Source organism: Pundamilia nyererei, unplaced genomic scaffold (assembly GCF_000239375.1).
Source record: "Pundamilia nyererei isolate P.nyererei 1_Seehausen unplaced genomic scaffold, PunNye1.0 scaffold00142, whole genome shotgun sequence".
Lineage (NCBI taxonomy): Eukaryota > Metazoa > Chordata > Actinopteri > Cichliformes > Cichlidae > Pundamilia > Pundamilia nyererei.
In genome coordinates, this window is record NW_005187543.1 from 1,305,272 (window position 1) to 1,333,271 (window position 28,000).

At 44.5% G+C, this 28,000-nt stretch overlaps 1 protein-coding gene across 2 annotated transcripts; it reads right to left on the reverse strand.

The window, feature by feature from the left end:
* Nucleotides 1-552: 552 nt before the first annotated feature.
* On the reverse strand, nt 553-27,993 carry glis2b (GLIS family zinc finger 2b). Of its 2 annotated transcripts, none has more exons than XM_013913647.1 (7): nt 27,861-27,993; nt 7,168-7,362; nt 6,952-7,082; nt 5,440-5,577; nt 5,209-5,342; nt 4,999-5,117; nt 553-4,574 (listed from the first exon to the last, which is right to left on the reverse strand). In XM_013913647.1, the coding sequence occupies exons 2-7, from the start codon at nt 7,343-7,345 to the stop codon at nt 3,832-3,834; spliced, it is 1,443 nt and encodes a 480-aa protein (XP_013769101.1). In that variant the 5' UTR covers nt 7,346-7,362; nt 27,861-27,993; the 3' UTR covers nt 553-3,831. The 2 variants fall into 2 exon arrangements, with proteins under 2 accessions (XP_013769101.1, XP_013769100.1); XM_013913646.1 differs by having other exon boundaries at nt 5,440-5,595.
* Nucleotides 27,994-28,000: the final 7 nt, after the last annotated feature.

Sequence of the window (28,000 nt, forward strand, 5' to 3'; positions counted from 1 at the left end):
TTTGGGGGGGGGTCTCTGAGATAATAATGACTAACAAAATTACTGAGGCAGAAACACAGGTAGGCTGTGAATCCTGGTGGACCTGTGGGCAGCACAAACTCAGGCACGGGGGTTTATACTTCTTTTGTTTGCTGTGAAAGTGGCCTTTTTACTATCCCTGTCAAAACAAGAAAAGCTTTTTGGCCAGGAGGTGGGGGAGTTGAGCCTGTAGGTCCAATCTATAAAAAAAAAAAAAAGAAAGAAAAAAGCCCAGAGGGCAGCTAGAGTTCAGTGGCCTAGTTTTCTGCAGGCTGGTATGCCTCTGAGTGGCTGCCACATTGGGCACAGCACAGCACAGCGACTTCAGAGCTGAGAGGGCCGTTTGCTGGGGTAGGTGGCCAGATGGAGAGTGGCTGCGCTGCACAGCCAACCTCCACTGGCATACAGCCTCTGCTCTCATCTCTCCCCGTCCCTTGTCTATTCATTTATTCATTCAGCCAAGCCTTTCTCTTTGCTCTCACGCTCTCTCAGTGCTGCCCAACATTTCACAGTCAGATGTTTTCCTTAGTGTTGTTTTTTTGTTTCGGATACTCTCTCAATAAAGACATTTATTATGCTCACACTCCCTCAGTGGCACACACCGGTGTGTTTGTCTTGGAGGACTGTAATGTCAAAGCAGTGGTTCCAACCTTTTGGCTTAAGACAAAAGGGATCAAATCTGCAGTTATGGCCTCGAAATCAGGGTTTCCAGGTTTTGGTAGAATCTGTAAAGTTTTGGAAGTGCTGCCTCTTGTTTGTTCTGCATGAAAATTGCACACATCTATTGATAGAAAATCCACATTTTCAAGGACATCATTCATTTGAACCCAAACCTACTGAACAGATTACAGATCACTGTGTCTGCCACCTTGTCTTTTTGCACAGTGTATGGTCTTAGTCTTAATATATGTTCAGCAGATCCCCCAAACACTGATACCGTTCCTCACAACACGGTTTCATTTTAACTCTTTAAGAAATTTAACAGCGTCGCCCTTTACATATCAATAAAGACGTTGTTTGACGATCATTAGAGCAGGTTCTATGTTTTTTTCCAAGGGTAGCCTTGGTAAGCTGTATAGGCAGAGCTCACTTCTGATTCAAACCCAGTCATTTTGCTCTGGAAGCAGATCTGCAATATGACAGAAAAGACTCAGATCAAAGAGAAACAAAGGTTACCCATAGAAGGCATCCACGGGGGAGGAGTTAAGGAGTTTGTGACACTGTATAGGAAACCACACTGAGGACTTAACTGTCTCTGTGAGGTTACGCTCGGGAAAGGCAGTGTGTTAAAGTACATGATAACATACTACAATGGAAAAAATTGGCCATAGGTGTGAACAGTGGTCTGTCTCTCTGTTAGCCCTGTGACAGACTGGTGAGCTGTCCTTTTGCCCAGTAAAAGCTGGGATACACGCCAGCACCCCTACTAATCCTGAAGAGGATGGATGGGTGGATGACAGCACTAGATGATAGAGATCACTTGAATTATTAAAATGATCCTGAGGGGCAAAAGAATCACACTGGATTCATTATTCTAGAAAGACTAAAGATTATTCACATATAGGTCTAATGGCAAAATAACAGGCTGGCAAACAGACTTAGTGTCATCCACTGATCTACTGAAGCATTTTTAAAGTTTTTAAAAATTATTACCCGACCCTTCAGATTTATAATAATATCCCTTTTGTCTCCCAGATGTCAGATTGGGGACCACTGCTGCTGGAAAACCAACCAAAGCTCTCCCTCTCTTCGACTCTTCGACCTCTCGAAAGACTCATCCTCGACAGCAGAAAGCTGATTTGCAGAGAAGCCATGACAGAACACAAGAAGCATCTTCAACATTAGAAAAAATGTCTCGTCTGAACAACAGCAAAACAAAAAGAGAGAGAAAAAAAACACGAAACAGCAATAACTAAATGTATCGCCCCCTTGGATAAAGTGATGAAAAAAGGAGACAGCCAATGAAGCGGAAGGAGAGGGGAGAGATGGAGGAGTGAAGAGAGAGGAGGGCTGGGGTTTATGTCAGTCTCTTGAGGGAATGTTCCTTGTGTTATGATCCTCCTCTCCCGCTCCTCGACCTCTCTCTTCTGTGCACGCAGCAATCAAAGTCAGTGTCACGGACAATTACTGAGCGACAGGCGTCTGGAAGGACCCACAGCAGGAAAAAAAATGGACTGAGAGCAAAACAACTGATCAAAGAACCGTGTAACATTTCATAAGAACACACAAGGGATATAGTTTGTGATAAGTGCATGTCGACAGCTTTATCAAACCATGAGAAGTTTCCCAGAAGTTAAATGAGTCTTTTTTTGTTGTTGTTTTGTCCATTTTTGCCCCTTTGGACAGAGTAAATTGAGGCAGTTTGCAATAGTGTGGCTTCATAGTCAGTCCAGCTGTATGTGGCACTGAGTGCACAACACCCCCCCGCCCAAACACACCTCCACCCCTCCCATGTGGCACAATGCGAACATCCCGCTTGCAGTTTTCCAGGTACTTTTGGCACAGCGTGAAAACTTGTTGAACTCAGGACAAATATTCGACCGACGGCTCCGGGTTGGACCTCGACTGGACGACCACCTGTTTTTCACAGCTGGTTTTGGGTCGGGTTACTTAAAAAAAAACAAAAAAAAACAAGACAGTAGTGTTTATCGCCACAGTGGCCCTTTCATACGCAAGATGGCCGTGTTGATTCAATTACGAGAAAGCAGCTGGACAATCCAAGAGAAAAAAACAGTGCTAGTTCTGTAAAAGGCAAGCAGGATGTCGTGTGTGTCACGTCCTACTAGGAGGGGGGTTGGAGGGTGTCGGCTACACCACAGTGCCTTAAATCTCACTTGAAAATCGATTGGTGATTGCCAGGTGATGTAACACCGTTTGTCTATGTTATGTCCTCAGTTTGCTCCGTGCCCCTAAAAGCCCCTAGTCTGCACACCTCGTACACATTCTGGTGGACTAGGCTGGTCTGTGTTGGTCACCCTCTCCCCAAACTGGGGACAGATTGTCAATAGTTAGCAGCAGTTTTGAGGTTTCGATACTATAGCCAGTTGACGCTATTATTCGCTGTGTTTAATGGTCTCGTCCCCCCGCACAAATACATTTGAGTTCACTTGCTTTGGTTTGGCAAGCTTGTCTGGATCATATTAATCACAGCGCCCTGCGAGAAATAGGTCAAAACTTTAAAGTGATTTGAGAATCCCCCTGTTTGCCTAAATGTGAGCGCGTCACTTATTTTGTATGTGTGTGTGTGTGTGTGTGTGTGTGTGTGTGTTTGTGTGTGTATCTCACTGCAAAGCTGGAGGCACACTGTCAAAGTACAGTCTTATAAATACTTGTCAATGAAGGAGGACTTTTGTAAGAACACAGAGCACTAAGACTGTCACGTTCATGGTCCTTGTCCATAGAAACAGCAAACAGGAATGAGTAGAGTATAAAATAAGAGAGGAAAGAGGAGCCTGTTGTAAGGCCTTAGCCATACAAGTTTCCTGAACAGAGCATTTGGGCCTCAAGTTTAGTTTTTTGCCAACAATGCGATAGCCTTCTGTTGCACGCTCATTCTTGTGAGGTGTAGTATTTTCACTTGTTTTGCTGATTGCCGATTTGATAAGTATGCTTTTATTCTTTAAGTGTCTCTATCCCAATGCATTGCCTGGATTTGATTGTGCGAGCCAATCCCTATCACCTTTGACTGCCCAGACCCTCACTATGGCATTGACCCTCCCATCCCGACCCCCTGAGCTCTTCTGGAATGTGTGTTAGTAAAACGTGTGTGTGTGTGTGTGTGTGTGTGTGTGTGTGTGTGTGTGTGTGTGTGTATCAGTTGACCACAGCTGGCTTGAGCACCACAGTGCCTGGGGGGATGACGACCCAGGACAAAGGATCATGAGACCCTCCTGTGGAGAGGTTCAGGGCCCCCCCAGTCACCTCATTCTCTGCCTCCTCTCCTTTGCCCTTCTTTGCATGGTGGTTCTGGGCCCTGCACTCGGATGCGGGCCCCAGAACCGGCACCATCGGCAGGCCCAGGGCCGAGGAGGGAAACGCGGGGGAGAGAAGATGGGACTTTGTGAGACCCAGCGGGGAGCCGTTGAAAGAGAGGATGGATGTTCCTCCCAAGCTGCCAGGAGGGGAGTTGGCACAGCCCAGTGTGCTGAGGTCCAGGGGCCGAGAACTGAGTGGGGACAGGGGCAGGCTTCCACCCAGGCCCTGCAGAGCATGGCCTCCCAGGAGAGCAGCCGCTGCCCCTGGGATTATAATGTGGGCTCCACTCACATAGGACAACTCTGAATCTTTCCCACCACCACTAGTAAACCCCCCGCTCTGACTTCCCTTTAACAGGGAGCCCACTCCACCCGAGGAGCCCTGCTCCTGAGTCACAAAGTGGCCGTGGGCTTTGATGTGCTTGCGGAGAGAGCTGGGATCTGTGTAGCGCTTCAAGCAGCCCACCATCTTGCAGTAGTAGGGCTTGTCCACATAGTGCGTGCGTGTGTGTTTGAAGCGGTCGCTGGAGTTGGAGTAGCGCTTGTTGCAACCCTCATACGGACAAATGTAGGGCTTTTCACCTGCAGGGGGAGAGATGATACAGATGTTTAGATTCATTCAGAAAATCTTAAAAATCTACTCCACAAAAACAAAAGCCTTTGTAGGAATTAAGTAGAGACTTTATATGAAGGATTTCACAGCCTCAAGCTGAATGTTTTTGCAGTCATCGTCTTAGTTTTTTTAAACCAAACAGCTGTTATCTATTGACTCTCCAATCACAAGTCAGCCAATGAGCACAGCTCGGTTTAGCCTGCTTTCTTACTCTAATGGAGATCGCCATTTAAAAAATGTCATGTTTTATTTAATATGACTCGATAGAAGCCATCAAAAACACAAGCTGACTATTATAAAGAACTTCCTTATTAATTTTTACTTTACAGTTTAATTGTATAGCAAACACTGCCTCAGATATCCGTCAGTACTCACTGGGCTCTGACCACTGACCTGTGTGTGAGCGGTTGTGTATCTTGAGATTCTCCAGGCGCGAGAAGCTCTTGTTGCAGGTGGGACAGCGATGGGGTTTCTCATTAGTGTGAGTGCGAATGTGGATGAGCATTTTGTACCTGCGGCACACACAAACGAAAAAGCTTTAAATCTATTTCTCACTTGTTGAATTTCCCCCCTCAGAGACAAAATTAACCGTTTTCAACTCACCTAGCATTAAACCCTCTCCCTTTGCGAGCACAGCCCTCCCAGTGGCAGCAGTACCCAGAATCCTTTTCAGGTTTGACGTGGAAGTCGTTAACGTGGTCCACCAGGTCTTGCAGGGAGTCAAACAGCAGATGGCACTAAGGGAGGGAAAAGCATTTGAATATAATCTTGTGACAATGCAGTTGTTTTGATTTGATTCAAACTTCCCTGCAAGGGCATCAGAAAAAGCTTTACCTTCTTCCAACGACAGGCTAGCTGTTCATCTGCTGAAAGATCTGGAGAGGATCTCTTGTCACTAGTCTGGCCAATGAACATAGAGGATGGAAGGTGAAGTCCTGTCCCATGTCCTATTGGCACAAAGAACTGGAAGGCCTGTGAGATATGAGAATTCTGGTAAAAACAAACCAAAAAAAAAAGAGGGAAAACAGCAACAGAGTTATTAAACTGCTGCACAAGCTTTACTGTATATCATAAAACCCAGAAAATGAAAGGATATATGTAAATAACACTCAGCTGCCACTGTCCATAGTTATGATCGTATAAGGGTGAAACCTTCTGTTTAGTACTAGCTGTTGCACTTCCAGCTTTAAAGCTGTGGAGTGCGCTGCATTTGAAAAGCAGACAGGTGCTGATGGACGGACTGACTGACAAAGTAAAAGTGTCGCTTTTTATCAATGGAGTACTGAACTGCAGATTCATGTCCTTCCCTTCAAAAAAAATCCCTTCCACTTTTCCTCTAGTAGTTTCCCGCTGTGCACTACAAAACCTCCCTACATCCCTGAGCTCGGCATGAGAGATGTAAGATTCGCTGGATCTCAGCTGGGGCTCAAAGATCTAATGCACCAGCTCACCCACACACACTCATACACACACAGTTTATCTTAGCTCGAGGAGAGAACGGGAAGGATGAAATGCTGCGTTTACAAAGAGCCACACAGGTACACGGAGATTTCAAGGGGAGCACAGACAGAGAAAAAGGGCGTACAGAGAGATCACAGTCTTCAGTGTTAGAATGCGCAGGTGACAAATTTCATAAAATGACGCCGTTTCCCTGCACTGAGCTGCAGCTCTGTGTGCAAAAAGTGTGTGAGCTACTTTGTAAGAGGTCTTATTTTTGGGTGTGACGGTAAGATAGACTGATAGTCTCCAATCTATGTCCACAGGGATAAGTTAAGTGTGTGCTGCGGTGGGTTTGGGTTGGAGGGATGTGAGACTCAATAAGATGTGGGGCGACTGAATGGCCCCAGCCAGCATGCCTCAATTCAATTGCGTGGGAATTGAATTAGGCGGCGTGAGGTCTGCATGTCTTAAATCCGATTATAAATGTACACACCAACATCCATACACACACACACATCATGCCAGCAGGGCCACTGAGTCCAAGTTGCACAGACAAAGGTATTTGTTGGGGACACAAGAGGTGTTTGATAAGACTTTACCCCCTCACTCTGCCACTCTGTCTCACACAGAGGCCTCCCACCCTTTCCATAGCCTGATTCCCTTACGTGAGTGTGACACAACCCGATGTTGTTCCTGATTTGCTGACCCTAGCAGGCTGACTCACTCCTAGCTGTCGACAGGAAAGTGTGCTCACTCACCGCTGCAGTGAGAGACGGTGTTCATTTTAACAACAACTTGGAGGTGAACGAAGAAAAGAGTATGAGAAAATGTGGATTTGGAGCACTTATGTGTGCTTGTCAGAGTGTGTGTGTGTGTGTGTGTGAATTTGAGCTCTGATATACTCACGCCTGAAGGGATGTAGTTTCCGTTGGTCATTTCTGGAGAGCTTGGGGTGTGGCGGGAGGATGGAGACATGCTCAGGTCCACTGCAGGGGGGGTGGGAGTGTCTGTTCGATCATGAGGGACCACCTGCACGCCTATGAAAACACAACACAGGGACACTAGCCTCAGTGTGTCCACTTAAACATAGAAACAGTTGTGTTGTGGTTTGTTATTACTCACCTGTGTGTGGAGATGCTGGTGAGGCAGGCTCTATGACTGCTGTCCCATCATCTGCCATGTGGAGCTGGCGAGCATGTTTGGGGTGCAGCGGTGAGAGAGGAGGATTGCGCGCCTCTCTGTCCTTCCCGTTGGCCCTCCGAGGAAGCTTCAGGTCCAGAGGCTCGTCCAGCGACAGCATGATCGCAGACCTCCCTCCTGCAAGTGCGTGCAAGCTCGGCGTTAATATACACCTGCAGTACTGCGCACGTAAATGTTGTTGAAAGTATCTCCCTTTCCACGATCCCACTGGGGAAGAAATACCTTAAACATTGCCGAACCGACCACAATCATAAACTGAAACACCGAGTGAGCCAAAGAATAATAAACACACAGACACACACACACACACACTGAGGGCCCAGTGACCCCTCTTCTTTTTTTTCTTCGACCTTTACGAACACTCATCCTGAGGAATGTCTACAATCCAATCCAGATGGTCACCCCCACCACTAGCCTTACTTCTTTCCACCCCTCAGCCACTCTTTCGCTCCGTCACATCACCCCCACCCCTGTGACCGTGCACCTTCAGACACCGTAGACCTTTGAGACCAAACCCTGAAGGTCTTTAAGTTCAGCTGTACCCACTGCATTTATCTCCTCCCTCCTCTAAAAACACTGACCTCTGGACCCAGACTGGGGGCTGTGGGCATGACTCTTCTTCTAACTCTCATTCTGACTCAGGAACTGGACACCTCCATGAAGCCCATTGTTATATTTATGAGTTCAAATCCTTAACAATAACTTCCTAAATAAAAAATCACATTCTTTTGACTAAATGAATTAGGAATTCTATTGTGGTCCAGACAGTTTTTGTGGCTTCAGTTCATTTTCTAAATTCCCTGGTGTGCAGCTCAATAGCAACTTGGACTGGCCACAGGCAGGTGGTGTACAGTAAGGGACAAAGAGTTTCTGTCCTAAGGAGACTAAGGTAATTCAACAGCTGTAAACTCCTGCTGTTCACCATACCGTGGTGGCCATTGCTCTGTTTTTTTTGTTTTTTTGCTGTGGCCTACTGGGAAGAAGGTGTAGACAAACTTATCAAGAGCGCTGACTCTGCGCTGACTCTGCGGCCGGGTATGAAAGCTGTCGGAGCTGAAATCAGTTATGATAAACCCTGCACACCCACTCCAAACCCTGAGGTTGTTTGGTCTTTATCATATTACTACAGTCATAGATTGAATGGAAGTGATGGACTTGTCCACAAATGTTGGCGAGCTACACTCTGAGCTGTACTGAAAGCATAAATGGAGACCATTCGCCCTCAAAGTCCAAGTTGCACCTTATGAAACAAGCTGGCTGCTGCGCTGAGGCACAACTTTTACTCTAGCAACACTTTTTTTTATTGCACTTTACCAAATTGTACTACTGCTCGGCTAGTAGTTAGCAACTATTTGCAGACATATGTGAAAAACTACAGTAACTTTAGTAATCTGCAAACAACCAAAGCAATCACTAAGAAGTTTTTGGTACATTGCCCTCTTTCAATCTGATTTCCCAGGCAACCTCCAGGAACCACTGCTATCCAGTCAGGGAATACATATTTTTCACTAGTAACCGATGGTTGTATCACGTCTATTATGTCTAACTGTCATCCACATGACGTCTCTGAGAAACCTCAGTACACCCCCATTTTATGATAAACGCTTAATTTTAGAGTTCCAAATGTGTTCTGGAGTATTTTTAATTCTACTGTTTCCTACTCATGTTTGGGTTTGAGTGAGTGAAATTCTGGCAGTTTATCAGTATGTTATTTTCCATTAATTGGCAAAAACCTGTGTCACCCATGCAGTCTATGTGAGGGATGTCAAACATAAGGTCCAGGGGCCAGAATCAGCCCGGCAAAGAAACCAATCTGACCCACTGAACGGCTCGGGAAAATCTACGTTTTATATAGTGACAGAACTCCAGCATGGCCATGGCTACAATAAAGTGATTAATTAATAAACAATTAAATGACAGAAAGTTCCTGGTTTTACACTATCTACTATAGAAAGTGCTGAAAAAAGACTGTTTCTGTTAATTAATAAAAACTTTCAGGTTTATATTACAGGGCAGTCTGGCCAATAAGCTACCAGAACTACTACTTCTTTCTATAATTGTCCACATTCATGTCTTAGACTTTAAGCCCAAAGAGTTGTGCTCACAGATTTCTTTCCTTTTCTCAGGAGCAGCATTTCTTTATCACGTAGAAAGACTGAGATGTTTTATTAAAATTGCACTTCTTTTTCTTTTATTAAGATATCTTGGGGATTAATTAAACTTGTTTACACTGACAGAAAGGAGACTTTCACAGGTCTGGCCCACTTAAAAATGACTTTCTCATCCCTGGTCTACAGATTCATTATGCTGACCAAAGTTGCTGGCATTAGCTGACAGCTAATAATCCCAGCCTGCCATGTAAATGTTTTCATTGCTAGAGTGGCAGCTACAAAGCTAAAAGGACTATCATTTACATACAGTCTATGCCATACAATTTTGAATGTTTAAGCCAAGCTATCCTCTGAACATAAAGTCCTAGGATTCAGTGCTTCTCTACACAAACATCTTCTCCATCTGTACAGTTGCACAGTTTTATAATTTCTTATTTTAAGTGTCTATAAAGTGTATACCATATGCACACAGATTCTTTCTGATATACATGCTTGCTCACACATGCATACAAGCAATTGCTCAAACTGTAATTTCAAAAATTATCCATCTGTTCCCCCTCTCCTTCGCACACATGCCGAGACAAACTCATAGAAGGGATGGCTAGTCGTGAATGGTGGGCTTTCAGTGCAACTGGCTAGCAGCCACATGAGAAGCCCTTGTTTCTGGGAGGCATGGAGCAGGGAGGTCACCAGGTTCGCCATCCCAACGAGGGATCGCCAACAGCTCACACACACACAAATACAGACACACAGCCAGGGGGTTGGGAGGGGTGTAAAGACTCAATCAGCCATAGATAAGAGGATGATAGTTCACACACGTACTGATGCAAACAGAAGAAGGCACTGTATGAGAGCAGCATCATCGGTGAGATGAGCTGTGATGCATGAAGAGACACCCATTTTCCTCACATGCACATAAAAACACATCTTACAACAATTCTTTGGGAAAAAAAAATCCAAAGTCCAGCATCAGTAGGTAAATAAAATATTACCTCCTATAAGCAAACTAATAATAAAAAAACCCCAGACAATCATGCATTCTGCTTTAAAATAAGCTCTTTGTGTACATTGTCCAGAATATAGTGAACCACACAACCAATGAACACATGAAAAATGTGAAGCTGTTAAATGACTCGCATGATTTCTTGGGTTAAAGAAATGTTGGTGTCGCAATAAAACACAGAACCTGAGATTTTGCGTTAGTCCTTAACCGGCTGTATGCTTCTCGCTTCACCAGTGCAGACCTCCGAACGAGGAGATTCACTTATTATTGTTTTCAATCACACGGTCATTGTAAATTATATGGTGACACATAATGAATGTTGCTAACAATAAAGGCGGGATTTTACTGGTAATTGCTGTCAAGTGGAGTTTGTTGTCATTAACTGTGAAAATAAACATTTAAAAAATCTCATAGTGAATATGAGCATCTGCTGCAGTTAATACTACTCCCATTCTCTGCTGTACTGGGTGGCTATGACTAACTTGCTGTAACTCCTACCACACATGCTTGCCAAGAAATTTTTTGGCTTTATTGTTCGGCCAAAGTAGCAGAAAATCGCCTGTCATCCACTTTAAATTCGTAAAAGCCCTCACCCCGAGGCGCAGACCAGGAATCAGCTTAACCTTTCTATAAATCCTGCTCAATCTTATGCAGGGACCCATCGGCATTATGATCCATGCAATGAGGAATGGATATGGAATTTCTGAATCCATATAACATTGGCATAGAATTTGGTTTGGCACCTGATGTCAAGCAGAGAGCTACTATCAGGGTCTCCACCCACTAAAGATCTTCCCTGCTGGCTGCTCCTTGTGCATACCATTACACTAAACAGAATGTAATGATTTTGCAAATCTCATAAACCCACTGACACTAGAACATACTAAACATATAAAATGTCTACACTGAGAAAATGCACCATTTAAAACATATGTCAGCTCATTTTGAATTTGATGGCAACAGCATACGTCAAAAAAAGTGCCGGAGGAAAAAAAAAAGGCTGGAAAAGGAAGGGGTAGTAAAAAGAAACAGCTTGACTAATGTTTTAGAACTAATTATGTTCACTGGCAACAGACTGAATATAAAAACAGCATCTTAGAGAGACAAGAGTTGCTCAAAATAAATAATATCGTCAAAAGATTCAGAAAATTTGGAGAAATCTCTGTGCGCAAGGGAAAAGACCAAAAATCTTCAGGCCTTGAGGCAATACTGCATTAACACCAGGCATGACTCTGTCATGTAAATCATTGCATGGGCTCAAAAAACTTCCAGAAGTTATTGTCTTTCAACACAGTTCACCGTACTATGACCAAATGTAGGTTAGAGCTCTATCACGCGATGAAGAAGCCATATGTGAACCAGAAACACCGCTGTCTTCTTCGGGCCAAAGCTCATTTAAAATGGACTGAGGTAAAGTGGAAAACTGTTCTGTAGTCAGACGAATTGAAATTGGAAATTATTTTTGGAAAACATTGACCCTCTCTCTTCTGGCTAAGAGAGGGACCACCCGGCTTGAGATCAACACTCAGTTCAAAAACCTGGATCTGTGATGGTACTGAGTAGCATTTGCTCCAATGGAATTGGCAGCTCGTGCATCTGGAAGGGCACCATCAGTGCTGAAAGGTACATACAGATTTTAAAGAATTACATTCTCCCACCATCACAACGTCTTTTTCAGGGAAGGCCTTGCATATTTCAGCAAAACCACATACTGCAATTATTACAGCAGCATGGCTTCATAGTGGCCTCCGTGCCCGACTGGCCTGCCCACAGCCCAGACCTTTCACCAGCTGAAAACATTTGATGCATCATGAAATGAAAAAGCAGACACAGGACTGTTGAGCAGCTAGAATCCTAAATCAGACAAGAACAGGACGACATTCCTCTCCCAACAGTCCATCAGCTGGTTTCTTCAGCTCCCAGACGTCCATAGTCTGTTGTTAAAAGAAGAGGGGATGCTACGCATCCACGGACCATTCCCAACTTTTTTGAGATGTTGCAGTAACATCAAATTCAAAATAACCTGATACATTCTGTTTTTATTGATACATTAGACAATGTCCCAAGTTTTTCATCACACACACACACACACACACACACACACACACACACACACACACACACACACACACACACACAAAAATGGACTATGCAGTTCATTTTCTCCAATTTATTAAGCACGCCTCTGCATCAGCCCCCAGCCCACTCAAACAACAGCTAGCCAAGAAAAGTGTTGTTTCCATGCATAACAAAGACTATTGTTTATATCATTCGTCCTGCTGCATGTTGAGAAAATGCCACTTTTTTCCCCCAAAAGAGCTTTACTGTCCAGTCTTTTCTTGCTTTTAAATTCCAAATAAATAAATAAGTGTTCAACATTAAGTTGTAGGGGTTTTTTTTTTCGGTTTACATGTGTCCACTGAACTACAGCTTTAATTTCTTTGAGATGAATGAGGAAAAATATCATTTTAATCAGCAGCAAGCTGATAAAAAAATAACTGATCAATGTCTGCACATGTGTCATTTGTAGGCTTAAAGCTCCATTGGCTTTTATTCATTATCAGCCTGGGGCAATTATGTTCATTGCTATGAGTAAACGGTAATACCTGAAGGCCTTATAAAAGAAAGGGGCCCCTAAGTAAACAATGTGACAAATATTTAAAACAAGATTCACCTAAAAGTTTCTTGGACTTCCTAATGACAGCGAGCTAAGCAATAACTACAAAGCCTAGAGCAATCCATACCTCACTGATGTGATCCCAGAGGTGCTACACCTGCTTTGTACTTTTTTTTAACCCAGACAGACAGGAGAAGTGTGGACATGCAGTAAAAGTGCAGCCGGCAGACAGTCAAATCTGGAAATTGGCTGCAGAGGGCATTTCCCCCCTACTTTACTACTCATTCATCAGGTTACTGGACTTGACAAGTATAACTCTTGATGAATGTGCTGAATTTCACCTCAACCTGCCTTCGTGATTGTTCCTTAATGGAGAAATAGTAGAGTGGCTGGGAAGTGACTCACAGAGTGTAGATCTTGGACAGGATTTACGGGATCTTGACTCCACGCTCAGTCACTGAGAGGGGGGGGGGGGCTTGTGGGAAAAATGAGACAGAGAAAGGGTACCTAACAGAAAGAGTGATACTGAGGTGGAAAGAGTACGGTGCTCTGTGTGCACGTCTGTGTGATATGCGAGGATTTGTATAAAACCTAATGGCGGATGGCTGTGAAGTTTGGGGAAGGGGTGTTGGCTGGCCCCCATGCAGACTTCCTCGCTCAGTCGTGGGGGTCAACAGTGTCTCTGAAAGGAGGCATTGTCCCTCTTTGGGCCTTCTCCTCTCGCTCTAGCAGAGTAAACACTGACTACAGCAGCTGAGCGGGAGAGAGAGCGGAGCAGAGGGATGACCGAGGGGGCCACAGCGAGGATATACGAGGGTGAGGAGGAAGTGGAGGAGGAAGCGTGCTAAAAAGGAGGCTTGTGCATGTCCTCTTTAACAACCCTTGTGACTTACTCCCCTGTATAACCCTTCCACCTGAGTCTTACTCTGCTGACCTTGCTTTGATAAAGTATGAGTATGTGTGTGTTCAGGGGTGAACCTGGGTCGAGACTGGAGGGTGTGAGAAAGACGGCACGGTTACTTATAGGGTGAAATAGTGCAAGGGGACTTCAGGTCAAAGGAGGGCTATGTGTTTCAACACCCCTGTGCTCTGAGGCTAGGCTCACATGGATCATTGCTGACCCCACTCTGACCGACTGATCTTTACCCTAATCTGATCTGGTGAGGATTGCGTTTCAGCTCAGTCTGCTTGGTCTGATGGTGCAGATACGCGCCAATAAAACGCATCAGAAAACATTATAATTGTGCAGTATAAGATGATTATTTTACAGTTTATAAAATCGCATTGTGCAATATTTTGTTGTCACAGTGTGGGTTTCAGAGAGTGAGGGAATGTGTTTGTGTGTGCGTACACATTTTGTGAAACCCCCTCCGAGTTTGGCTGTAACTTAATCTCCCTCCTGCTGTGACCCTGGGAGGTGGTCTGTAGGAGGCAAGCCAGTTCTCCCCGGGGCTCTTTGCTCTCTTTTTTCTCTCCGTTCTCTTATATACACACACACACGCACGCACGCATGTGCGCACACACACACATACATGCACATGCACACATGTGAAGAGAACACAGAGAGAGCAAAAAAGCATGATGAGAAAGATAGCTTCTAGCGACCGATGGCATTAAGCTAAACAATGCCATTTAAGCCAATATTAAACTGGCAATAAATATATAAGTAAAATCAGAGACGTCACTTACACATATTTCAAAATACCATTATGAATATATTTGAGCGAATACAGCTTTATTTAAAACAATTTCATTCGTAATTAAAAAAAGATTTAACATTAACACATATAAAGTGCAAACATTTAGCCACCACGCATTTCTTGCCACTTTGCTTCCAAGTTTCCAGACATTATTGTAGTTTTGTAAGTGGTCTTGAGGAATAGTTCTCTAGGCTTTCTGAAGTTCCTTTGAAGTTTTGTCATAGCTGTCACGAAAACACAAAATGCCAAATATGACACAGTTTTACGGGCATGAAAGGTTTTTTTTAAACAACCAAAAAGGTGATTCCCAAAGAGCTATTAGCCAAAAGGTTGGCATAACTTGGAGTGGTGTGTAGCGCAATCTTGTCCTAAAAAAAAAGCAAACTATCTAGAGCAGTATCTGAAAGTCATTTCCTTGGGAAATTGAAAAAAAAAAACAATGACACAGGACCTGAGAGATGCATCTGGTCCTTGTGTTGATTCAACTACTGTTCACCGAAGCCCCATCAGAAATGGTCTCAGTGGAAGAGTCAAGAAGTCATTCTTAAGGAAGGGAAACAGGGAGGGAAAACACGGTGAAGGCTCTGTCATAATTTGGAGCTGCATTTCAGTCAGTGGTGTTGAGGATATTGTCAAAATTGCTGAAACTATGAAAAGTACCGTCAGATTTTGATCAACCATGCAGTAGCATCTGGAAAGCATCTGACTGGGAATGGCTTTATTTTTTGCATGACAATGATCCCCAACACACTCCCAATGCAGTAAAAGCCTACCTGGATTTAAAAGAAGAAGAATCGCACACACTCACACACACAATGGCTTCCCCAGAGCCTGGACCTCAACATTATTAAAGCAACGTGAGATCATCATAGCAGAGAATGGAACAAAAAAGGCGGCCAACATCCAAAGAATGAATGTCCTTCAAGAAGCCTGGAAAACTAGTCCTGCAAACGACTTAAAGAAATTACAATGAAGCTTGGCTGAGAGAGTTCAGGCTGTTTTGAAGAATAAAGATGATTTTACCAAATACTGACTTTCAAACTCATTAGAACTATAAGCACAAATATACTGCATTTCCATGTATGTTTGCACTTGTTTGTTGAATAAATTGCTGCACTTATTTTCTTAGCAAAACATAAATAAATGATGAGTGCTTCAAGACTTTAGCACAGCACTATGTCTATAGATTAGAATGGAATAGATTATTTGAAGATGCACGTGGAAGAGTATGGATGCAGTAAGGAGTCTTCTTATGTGTATGCGCCTATATCAGTTGATAGAACATAATCAGAGCCAGTATAGTCCACTCAGAAATCCAAAAACTTTTTATAGCACGGTGTGGTTAAATGACATTTTAAACAGAACAATTATGGGGTTACTGAGACCTAAATGTGGACTTTCTGCCATCACAAAGCAAACACAACGGCTGCCTGGCACATTTAATGAACTAAAGGTCAGTAACTCTCTTAGTAAATGTGTTTCTAGGTTTTCTGTGGCTTGGCGCTGATGTGTAGCGACCCACAGCTGCAGCACCAGTCATGTTGAAACCTGCAGGACTTTATATCCAACAGGTGAGGGTGTGGTGTGACCTCTGACCCCTGTTCAACATCTGTGACCCAGGCCTAGAGGAAATAAACAATACCCTCACATTTTCAAGCAAACGAGCGCAGTACTCTAAACAACTGTGACTCCAATCTGCAGTTTTCCTCAAGAGTCAGATTTACATGGATTCGTGTCAAAGGTGAGATCAATTCGAGAAGGATGCGACAAAGGCGTTTTCGTTCATCATCAGCTGAGCCACGTTAAAGGCCGATGATTCGAATCTTTGCATTTAGAGACGCATGAAAAACAGACCCAAAAATGGTCACTCTTTCCCTCACACTTGTCTCATCGCCGACGTTGCTCAAAGTAATAACCGCAAGTGACCCCACCTCTGCTGACACATACACCCCCCCCCCCTCCCTCGTTTAAGCCCCTGATGGATCACTCAACACACAAACACACACACAGGAGAGGGTTTTTTTCCCTGCTTCTGTCCTCTTCAGCCAGCCACCTCCTCAAACAGGAAACCTCAGTTTCCACTCCTCCTCCTACTCCTCTGGGCCCCATATTCCCCTTTTCTTCTTATATTTATTTCTTCATTATTTGCTTTTTTTGCTCTTCTTACATTTACTGCTTCGTTATCCCTTTATGTTAATATTCCACCTTCACTCTTATCACATGTTATGTTTTATGCTCTAGCTTCTGTGAAGCACTTTGTGATAGTATCTTGAAAGGTGCTATATAAATAAAATTTTACTTTACTTTACTTACATTCCTCTGATTGAATACTACACAAGATTCTGCTTTAAATACTGCAAAGCCAATTTATTTCCTGTATTAAAACATTTTATTTAAAAAAAACATATGCATAATAAGGATTTCAAAAAGTTTTGCTGGTGTCTCCAATTTTTCATACTTTTCCTTCAAACCTTTACCTCTTGTCTTTGACTCTACTGCAAAAAGGCACACAGGATCTTACACAGGATTATGTAATAGCAGCAAGCATGGAGCCACAAGGGAAGGGCTATTGAGGAAAAACTATTTTTGCTGGAGTCACAGTGGCTGGAATATATATATAGGGGGGGGGGGGGGGGCACACATGTGTTAACATGCTTCAGGGAAGAATAAGCACAAAATTGCCACTTGCTCTTTTGAGGGTTTTAAAAAGACATTAGGCATACATCATCAACAAATAAAAGACAGGGAAGAGATAAAAGGTGCCGACATAGAGAAGAAGAAAGAGGCCCGAGACACAACAGAGCAGAGGCGAAAAGAGCAAGGGAAAGAAAGAAGGAGAAAAGGAAGGGATAGATGGAGTGAAGGAGGGAGAGGGTGCAACAGGAAACTTCTCAGCGAGCTACTGATGGCCTCCAGCCAGAGCATTCAGACACTCAGGAATTCCAGGCAGAAGGCAGGGAGGGAGGGAAGGTGCCAGGAGGGAGGGAGGCACTGAACGAGGAGGGCGGGTCGCACTTGTGGTTTGTTGTCAAAAGGCGACTGCTACAACAGAAGGGACGAGCACACACTTACAGTGGTGTTTCTTGTGATGTAAAGCTTTTGGTTAATAAAAGCATTTTTTTTCTTTATCACTGCAGTGTAAACTTGACTTATAATTTCACTGTAGAGCAGTTGCACAAAGTTGTGATCACTATAAAGAAATCTATTATATAAGTATTTTCTGCTCTTCTCTGTTTTGCATTATAATAATTCTTATTTCTTTAGCATTACAGCTGCTGGTGAGACACCAACTTTTATAAACATTAATAATTTGGTCGTTTATTTAGCAATCCAACTGAGGTTGCAAAAGGGGAATGTGGCATATAAATATATATAGAGAGAGATATAATAATAATAGCCAATATTGGGAAATGGTGGCTGGGTGGTGCTTAGCACTGTTGCCTTACAAGAAGAAGGTTGTGGTTTGCATCCAAAGTGGAGCCTTTCTCAGTCAAGTTTGGAGGTTATCCCCGTCTCTGGGTTCTCTTCCAGTATTCTGCTTCCTCCCACAGTCCAAAGACAAGCATTGGTTTGGGTTAACTAGTGATTTTAAATTGGCTGTAGGTGTAAACGGCCGTTTCTCTCTGTCTGTGTTAGGCCTACAACCTGTCCAAGGGTGCAGCTTGTCTCTTACCTGCTCCCCCAGTTATTTGATCCCTTAGAGGAAACTACCAGGTATTTACCGTAGTTTCATGTTACAGACTTGCACTTTAGACCTGTAGGATATGCACTAATGATGTTTATATGCACTCATAATGCCTGGGGTTAATTTAGAAAGTGTGTTATTATCACATAGTTTATCCACTAGAGAGGTTTTGATGTCAATGTTTATAATCGCTTTAATCTCTGATTTATTCCCCATAGATGTACAGAATCTGTGGGATAACAGCAGCTTTATGGTTTCCATTTGTAGTCTGATTAGAATTGGTCAAATACATTTCATGGCTTATTCAGGCGGAAAGTCCGGTATAGAGGAAAAGTGGAGCACATTAGAGGGTTTTTTTAATTTCATTTCATCTATTTATTTATTTTTACAGTGAAAGTGTAAGGTCTTGCCCCCTGACATCAGTTATCTGTTACTAGAAGCTATGGGTTGATGTGCTGTGTATGTTTAATTTGAATCAACACACTCCACCAGGCTGCGTATGGAGCAGTAACAGCACTCGGACCAGACCTGACAACAAAGCAGCAATTCCACTTAGTCTGCCATATAGTGAGATTAGGCCTCGAATGATCTATAAAAAGCCATTTGACTGAGATTTCACAATGTGTCTGTAAGCCTTATGGCCCGCTAAACCAGGGATTGTGGCAGTCTTGGTTAGGTGAGGAGTGATGAGAGTGGGTGAATAGAAGGAAAGAGAATAGAGGTATCTTAAAAAAGTATATAGAACTGCTTTAATTTGCCAGTTACTCTTGTATCAGTGTCTCACAATATTATGTATGGTTTTTTTTTATGTAGTAAGATGGAAAAAATAAAGGAAGAGGCAGGTAAAGCAGGAGACAACTGCTACATATTGGCGCGAGGCTAGGAACCTTCCTACCCGGCTATAGTTTATGAGCTGTTGTATGACATGAACTGTACGTGACTGTGAGCCCACGTGTAGCAGCATGTGTTTTGAGTCACTGGATTGTTTTTCTCCCACCTATTCCCCATTCACAATCAGATGGGCCACATAAGGTTTTAATTAACAGTTTAAATGTATATCGTAGCATCAGGACAGCAATCAGTGCTAACAAGCTAACCCCCCCCCCAAATGAGGACATCTACTCTGGCTGTTTGATGAATGTTTAAGCGGTGAACCCATCCGACGCTAATGCTTAAGGCACTTCACACAGCGGTACCGCAGGCTTTGAAGAGCGGTGAGTAATCTTACAATAACGCGGGGCATTTCACAACATTTGGCATCTGGTGATGCACCAGTGGGGCAATAGCAACCAGTGAACTCAGCTCTACTGCCATCCGTGAGAAGAGAAGAGAAGAGAAGAGAAGAGAAGAGAAGAGAAGAGAAGAGAAGAGAAGAGAAGAGAAGAGAAGAGAAGAGAAGAGAAGAGAATATCTGATTGGCATCCCCACCCAGGCTTACTTTGACCTCCACAGTAACTCTGCTGGGCCCGTCTCCCCTCTGCAGCCTACCGACTGCATTCCCTCCAGCCCTCACTCCTCATCTCCTCTTTGCTCTCACATACTTCCACATAAACAAAACATGCCTCATCTCCATTCCCTCTTGACTTGCTCTTCACTTTTTACATCTATATACTCAGCGTCTGTCATCGCTCTCTCCCCTTCTTTTCCCTCTCATTTGTTGACTTCTCTCACGACTCTTTATCTCTCTTTTCCCTGCTGCCCCCCCTTCAGTCCATTCCTGTGGCCGCTCCCCACAGGCAGTGATGCAATCCTCTGACTGCTGCGCGCAATCACAGGGTCTGGAGTTGGAGCACCAGCCAAGCAGGGGCGTCACCACACCACACTCAGTAGGAAAGCAACGGCGGAGGAAAGAAGGGAGGTGGGGAGACGAAAGAAAGGAAGGAATGAAGCCAATGAGAGAGGAAGTTAAAACAGCCCGACACTGTGTGAGCTCTGGGTGATAGAAGAAGGAAAAAAACAAAACAGCTATGATAAAAGTGAGCATTTATGTTTCCCAAAGCAAAAGTTTGGGTGATTTTTTGCTTGCGTGCGTTCAGCTGTGTATCCTCTTTCGAGCACACTAAATTACATCTACTGAAGGAACTTCTGAAATTATTTAATTTATCAAACATCGGGACTCTCCACCCCCACACCCATCCTCACATCAGCCTACTAACCAGCTGCAGCTGTTTTGCTGGGATTTACTGAAAAGGGTCTGTATTTCGGAAGTGACGGTTCTTTGCTACTCCCACACTAGATGCTGTCATTCCAGCTGACTCACACAAACATTAGCATTATTCTAACAGCCAGACGTGCGATATGACATTTAAGCGAAGGAGCGAATTTCATTGTTTGATTTGGAAGTCTGCATTTCTCTCAAAGTAAACCTCCTTTCCTCTTCATTTCCTTGGTGGGGCAGTGCAGATGAAATATGTTAATACTATGTATATACAACAGACGTGGAGTGAAATTCTTTCCACTAAAAGTCTGAATCGTATAGCACTTTAAAGTAACTAAAAAGATTTAAACTTATGTTATGAATTTTAAAAAAATGATTCCACGAGCGCGTGGACCCACATCTGCTTTACCAACTGTGCCGAGGCAGACCTCCCCTAAAGGCAGCAGAAATGAGCGCAAGGTCAGGATAGGAATGCAAAGCACTGGCACCTGCCTAAATCTTTAAATTACCAGGTTGTCTCAGCAACACACACACACACACACAAGCTATTGTTGACCACTCCCTAAACCCAGCTCAGGATTTAAGCCTAAAGAGAAATGACTTCAGCTCAAAGCCAACAGGTGTGTACACTAAAATTTGAGGATGTATGAAAGTATATACTTAAATTACGATGAGAGCTTTAAACTCTTTTCAAAACATCTCAGAGTGCATAAAACGTCTTCAGCTGAACTCTCAACGGGACAAGTTATTTTCTCACTGGTAACATCCCAGAATAAAGCATCTGAGTAAGAAAGCATGGGAAAGTCAGAGAACCCCATCTTTCCCTTTCTCCTCTACAAAGTTCAAAACAGTCAGAGGGCATTTTATTAGGGTTGATACTTATAGAAACTGAGGCACATTAAGAAGAACTGAATTACTTTTAGCACCGGTGGATCTGTCCCTGTGGTCTATTGATTCATCAAGGATTGGGGTGCGAATTATAGTATGCATCCACACAGTGCGGGCACACACAGACTGTCGATACCGACTGTCCGGCTCTTGGGTACAAACCCATGCACGAGTGAGCTGCATGCTTAGCTGTGTGCTGTGGAGTTCAGACCAGTTCAGAGCGCTGTGGTACCGCTCCAGCTTTTGGGAGGGGTTCGTCTGTCTCACAGTCATTTCCTGGACGGGAATATTATAGCACCACACGCATGAGAAACAAACCCCTTTCTTTTTACACACTGACTCCAGCCACTTTCATTTTCTTGCAACTCAATAGAGAAATCCCTGGGAAGTAGGTCTTCTTATTCAATAGCCTCGGTAATATGATTCCAACAACAACTTTATGCAACACGGCCTCCTGTAGGCTCGAGGCGAGGCACGGAGTCGGTGGGCGCTCTCTTTATTTTGCAGGCTTATGTCTGCTGCACCTTTAACTTTTAAACTCCTTCACCCCTGTCGCTTTCTCTCAAGCGGGGCTGGGCGACACCTGTGCACCAACTGTACTGAATGGCAATAACAAAGAAGGCGGGGCACGGGCCCAGATGTGCTCTGGGAGCGTCTCCACTGGTGCGGCTTTGTTAGCATGTGGGTCTATACGTGTGCACGAATGTGTTCATGTACAAAGAGGAGGGACAGAAGAGGGGCTTTGCTTTCCAAGCCAAAGCATAATGAAAAGGAAGGAAAACAGGAAGAGGGAGAAATGCACAACAGCAGAGAGCAATTAGTAGACTAAGTGACGTGATGCATGTTTTCATGTTATGGACAGCAGCAGGACTGTTGTGGAGCTCCTGCTTCTTTAAATCTCGGTGTACCCCCAACTCCCAGACTGTCTGCTATACCTCCATTTTAGCCCTTCTTCGTCCCTCTCCAGTGATCGCACGTATACATGTAGGCACAAAGCTTGTGTTGTCTTTTCCTTGTGAGGCTCTGCCAACTTAATGGCAGCCCTGTGTTCTCCCTCCTCACATGGAGCGCCTGTTTTCTCTGAGTAACCCGCCGCCCCATGTCTCCTCCCACCATGGCTGGCAATATGACAAGGTCAATATGACAGTCTTTTCTCTCCCTCTCTCTTTTTCTACCTTTGTCTCCCACCCCTCTCCTTTTTTCTCTGTATTTCTGTGTTCTAGCTCAACTGGTGACAGGCTCCACCCTGCAGCTTTCATCTTTTTTTCCCTTTTTTTTTTTTTTTGAAGCTCCATCCAAGAGTGGGAAGCAGGGAAAAAGAGAGCAGAGAGACAGATGCAAAGGGACAGATGGAGGGTGACTGAGATGGCGACAGACAGAGTTGAGCATAATGCTGTAAAATGGAACAGCACTAAACTCTCGATTTAAATTTGTTGACGCGTCCAAGTCGTGCAATCAGTTGGAGCTGAGCGTCAGAAAGATCTGGTGCCGATTCCTCCTCTCGTTTTGGCGAAACGAAAGATCGAACGGCGAAGAACCAAATAAATGTGTTGTGGAAGAAACCGCACATCGGCAGCCTGAGAAAGAGTCTCAGTTAGAGCTGAAGGTCAAGAAAATAGCCATGCTCTTGCATCTGAATCAATGCCAACACTTTAGAATCAGATAAGGAATGGCAAAGTCAACTATGACTGACAGCACCGATTATTAAAGACACGAGCAAACAAAGAGCGAGTACGCGGCTTTCAGATGGCGACCATCAATAGTTAAGATGGCCACTGAAGCCAATTCACTTTTAGCGAGCAAATAAAAACAGTGAGGCTGTTTCACAGAAGCGTCTGAGGTCAGAATTAGTCTCAAAAAGCAGCCTCAAACTTAAAACATTCCCAAATTACATAAGGCTCCCTGGTAAGAGGGGAAAAAAAGGGAAAACAACCACGGTACATATGAATTAAATTAGTGCTGGCAACATCTCCACAACACCACAGAGAAGGTACAAACACTAAGAGGCCAAACTTTCCCCCCCTCTAACTCTCTCTCTTTTACTGCATGTATAAGATGGAGAATGTCTTATGTAATGTACACGAAGCTGGGAGCTCATGGAAAGTGGGAGACAAAAAACGTGAGGGAAGGACGGAGGAAGAGAAGGGAATAGAAGCCGAGTTGAACGCGAGGAGGAAATGGCGTCTCAGGGAATTAGGGATGGAGGGGAAGAGGGTGGTAGGAGGGAGGGGGGTGAAGGGGGCAAAGTCTGGAAGCTAGCTGACAGGATTGGATATGCCCAGACAGAGAGCCAGGCCCAGGCCCAGACTTGAGAGCCTTATGTGAATCTCAGAAATGCCTCACCCATCTCTCTCCCTCACCCCCTTCTCTTAAAAAGAAAAAAAGAGAAACCCTCACAATTCCTCCCTTCCCAGTCCGATACTCCTCAGCCATACTCACAGGCAGAGCTCCTCCCTTTCTTTTCTCCTCAAACAAGCAAACACACAAAGTCAAACTGGACTGCTGTAGTGCCCCTGAGCACATACGACAGAATCCAGGGTGTTGACCGAGCAAGTAAATAATAACATAAACCAGCTGCGGCTCCACTTCAACCACAATACTTTGGGTATATTACTGTACAACTGGCAGATCCCTTAACTCAGCTTTCTGATCCCTTAAAGGGTCAAACTAGATCTACTTTTACTTTCATTTGCAAGTTAAACAGTAACAATGAAGCTGGAAATGGACCAAAAGTACAAAAAGTAAAAAGGAAAGGAGAATAAAAGGGAAAAAAGAGAGCATCTTCCTCTAAAATCTCCCATGTCTTAGCTCTCTTTCTCTATCTTTCCTCATCAGCAGCGCCCTGCCCCAGACATGGTCTGCATATTGTCTGCAAGGCTTTGCGAGCTGAAATTCTCTCATGATAGAAATACTGAGCAGGGAGTGCAGAAGGCGCTTTAAAGAGAATGGGAAGAGGTAGGGCGGGGTGGTTGGAGTGAAGCACTGAGTTGTCTGTGTTTATTTTGGAAATGCAGGACTGCACACTTGCAGCAGAGGAACTGACCCTAAACTTCACCGATCCTCACAGAAAAAGCCAAACCCGAGCACTCATTTAGGATGTCCCACACAGGTGATTTAAGAAAAGGGTAGCCCATATATCCCCTCTGGGCAGGGGGCTGAGGGGTAGTTTAACCCACCCTGGGGACACAGGAATGGTCTGCTCGAGGAGGAAGCAGTGAGGCCGTGAGGTGATTAGTGGTTACAGTTTAACTGGAGAAAAATGCACGGTGCGTGAGCCCCAGCCAGCCTGGGAGCAAAGCGGTATGCACTGGTCTTTTTCAGTTTTCAAACTAGAATGAGTCAAGTCACTGTATGCACTTTGTCTATTCTTAATGCATGGGTCCAAGAGTGTGACCCATACAGACACATCAGTCTGCAGCGCTCCAAAATATGTCTGTGTCATTCAGCAAGCACGTGGCAATGATTAGGAATAAAAGATTTGATTCGTCTGGAAGTGATTTACTATTATATACAAGTTTATCTACATTCAGGTATTGAGATTTACATGGAAGTAGCCACCAGGTCACAATGTTCAGCTTGAGGCTACAAGAGAGGACTTTACTAACCAGTGGATGATGCCAAAGTGGTTTTATCCACCCTTTATGTACAGTTAGTGGTAAGCAATTGAATGATTACATTGCCTTAGCGTTTTGGCAATAATTTAATTAATTAATGATAACAGGCAACTCATTCATTGCGACTTATCTTCAAATAGGCACAGCTTTCTTAGAAATGTATCCAAAAACTGACCATCCTCTCTTCTCCGCCTAGCTTCAGTACAAAGACATTTCTTCTGGCACAACACTTGCATCTCCTCGATCACTGGTAACGAGCTTGAATGCACGACCCCGCCAAACGCGTTCGAGACGTGACATTTCCCTAATGCATGAAGCACGAGGCTGTTCATCTGATTAGCGTTAACTCTCTACAAATGCAAACCCCAGAAAGGACAGGCTCTGCCATGGGAAATCTCAAGTGCTGCAGCTCTTATCCCTGGGAAGATAAACGCAAGTGTGTATCAGGTGCCTTGTTTTCACTGCATGCTGCCTCATTCACTGACCACTGTAATCCTCCCTCCCCTGCTGCTGAGTTGCCTTTCAGCTCGCCTGTAATCCCTAGCAGCTACGGAGCCCCACTGTGATATTAATTCGAACACTCAACTTGGCTTTACCAAGCAGGTTTGTGCAACTTACATCCCACCCACTTACTGGTAGCAATCCTTGCCCTCCGCACAGTGTTTTTTTCCCCTCTTAAGTGGCAAACATATTGTTGTGGTTTTACATGAAACTGTGAAAAAAAAACAACTTGCTTCTGCCACCTTTTAAACTTTAGATGAGGATTTCTTTGGCGGCAATGCAAAAAGCACAATGTAACAATCAAATCTATGGTGTCCATTTGTATTGGGCCTCGTTTAAGGTATTAAGCACAAGTGCACCCTGGATTCCCACCATCTCTCTACCACAAACCTCGTGGTAATGCTGACGCAGGAGTACGCCTTTGAGTTCCACCTTTTCCACCATAAAACAGCTGCCGTTCCCTCACAGTTTGGACCAAAACTGAATGATGTCACGGTTGCGGTGCAATCTCAAGACACATGGAAAATTGAGGAGGGGGTGAATACCACACCCATGATCTGATTTTAGAGACTGGCACGGTGGACAGCCTTAATAGTAAATATCCTCTGAGGAACCAACTACAGCAGCCAAAGGCTGTCAGACCTATAACTCTGGCTAGCACTCGGTGCAAGTTGTTGCTCCCAGCAGCAGTCCAGTTCCCTACATATGGCCAAGTATGAATTAAGGGAAGGAAAAGGAAATATACAGCAAGAAAATTACACACACACATCCTGTGAGCGTGGAATGCCACCACAAAGACGCACAGCTGGAGTTCTGTGGACATCTGGCTTTATGGTGGAGATGAGAGACTTTTCTCTGCAATGACTAAATGTTGTGGGAGAGAGTCGTTGCCTGAATAGCGATGGTGATAAATGCCTTTCCGTCTGACCACAGCCTTTCTCTCGGATGGATGTTATGGTTGACCTGCGGCTGAACTGATCATCAGCTGACTGGATAAACAATGCAGCCAGTGGGCTGTGGATGTGAGGAGCACCTGTGCTCACAGTTCTGAGAAGGTTTATGGATTACATAGTGGGGGCCTCAGGGAGGGAGCAAAAGGAGTCTCTCCCTGTGCAGAAAGCCTCCACGGCCTCTTTCGCTCCTTCCCCACATTCTTTGAGAGAGGTCCAGTGGGCCTGTGGCCAGACCTCCTCTCTCCACATGCTGCCTGTGTGACGGTTTTTCTCATGCACCAACACACTATATTGTTCACAGAACACCTCACAGTCACCTTGGAAATATACAGTCATCCAGCTCTTATCCCAGCCCCTGAGTGTGCCTCGTTCTGCTTGTGGCCTAATGCGTTTTAATGATCAGGCCTTATTACCCTCCAGCGTAGGCCTTGTTAGGTCTGCCTTGGCAGGGCAGAGCTCGGCTCTCTCTCTCTCCTGGCATCTTCTGGAACAATGGGACCAGGGGAGGCAGCCAATGGGGAGAAGGTCCATCCCAGGCCCAGTCCCAGTGTGCACACAATTAGGCTTAGGAACAGTGGAATTGCTTAATTGGAGGAAAATAGCGCTTTATCTAGGTTTCTCTGCCAGGGCTCATCCTTGCCCCCCTGTGCTACATGCTTGGTCTCATCTAACTCAGAACTGGATGGAAAAAAAATGACACAATGGCAGGCATATAAAAAGACCTAAAAGAGGTCTTAAGATCATAGTTATGGGCAAAATATTCCATTTAATCGCAGCACATTTTATACCCAGTTGCAGCAAGATGAAAAGTTTAAGTGAGAAAATAAGTTTAAAAAAAAATAAGTATTTTCTCATCTTCGTTATTTACCAATAACAAACATCACCGGTTTACGTATCACTCACAAGCATGGAGGCGTTGAACTCTCTATCAGATGCGGTGGCAAACATCAGAGAGCTTCTATCAGGGAGGCTCTGTCTTGCACAACAGCTGGCTGAGTGGTGATGCATGCCTCTATATAGGGCGAGATTTGTGACACTGCTCTAAAAATGTCTCTCTCGGGGTCTGTGGAGAGGGATGCTGGATTAAGAACGGATGCAGACACGCGGAAAAGGTCGGTGACGCGGTTTGTGGGTGAATGGCACAAAACCCGGCGATGGCACGCTCGCCTCTACCGGCCTGTTGGCTGTGACAGAGCGGGGAGTCCTGGCTGCAGGATTTTCGGCGCACCGCTGGAGAGAGTCCCCGAAAATAGGTCACTGCCCTGTTTGAACTCGCGCAAATTTTCCTCACAAAGCAGGAGCGCACTCACACCAGCGTGACCACGCAAGACAAGTGGGCACAACACACAGAACTGACGTCTCAGATAGGGTTGCCTTTGGCTTACCTTGAAGCGAGAATGCCGTGGATGTGGTCGAGATATCTCCGGCTTGGTCCCGATCTCTGCTGTGCAAACTTCGCACGCAAAGTCCCGTGGCTCTAACGGCGTCTGTGTCAAGAAGACCCCTCGTCAGTTTGTTGCTTTTT

Coding starts and splice junctions, on each gene's coding strand:
- glis2b (XM_013913646.1), bottom strand. CDS start 7,345: ATGCTGTCGCTGGACGAGCCTCTGGACCTGAAGCTTCCTCGGAGGGCC. Junction 5,118..5,208: donor GGGAGAGGGTTTAATGCTAG/GTGAGTTGAAAA, acceptor TGTGTGCCGCAG/GTACAAAATGCTCATCCACA. Junction 4,575..4,998: donor ACACAACCGCTCACACACAG/GTCAGTGGTCAG, acceptor CTCCCCCTGCAG/GTGAAAAGCCCTACATTTGT.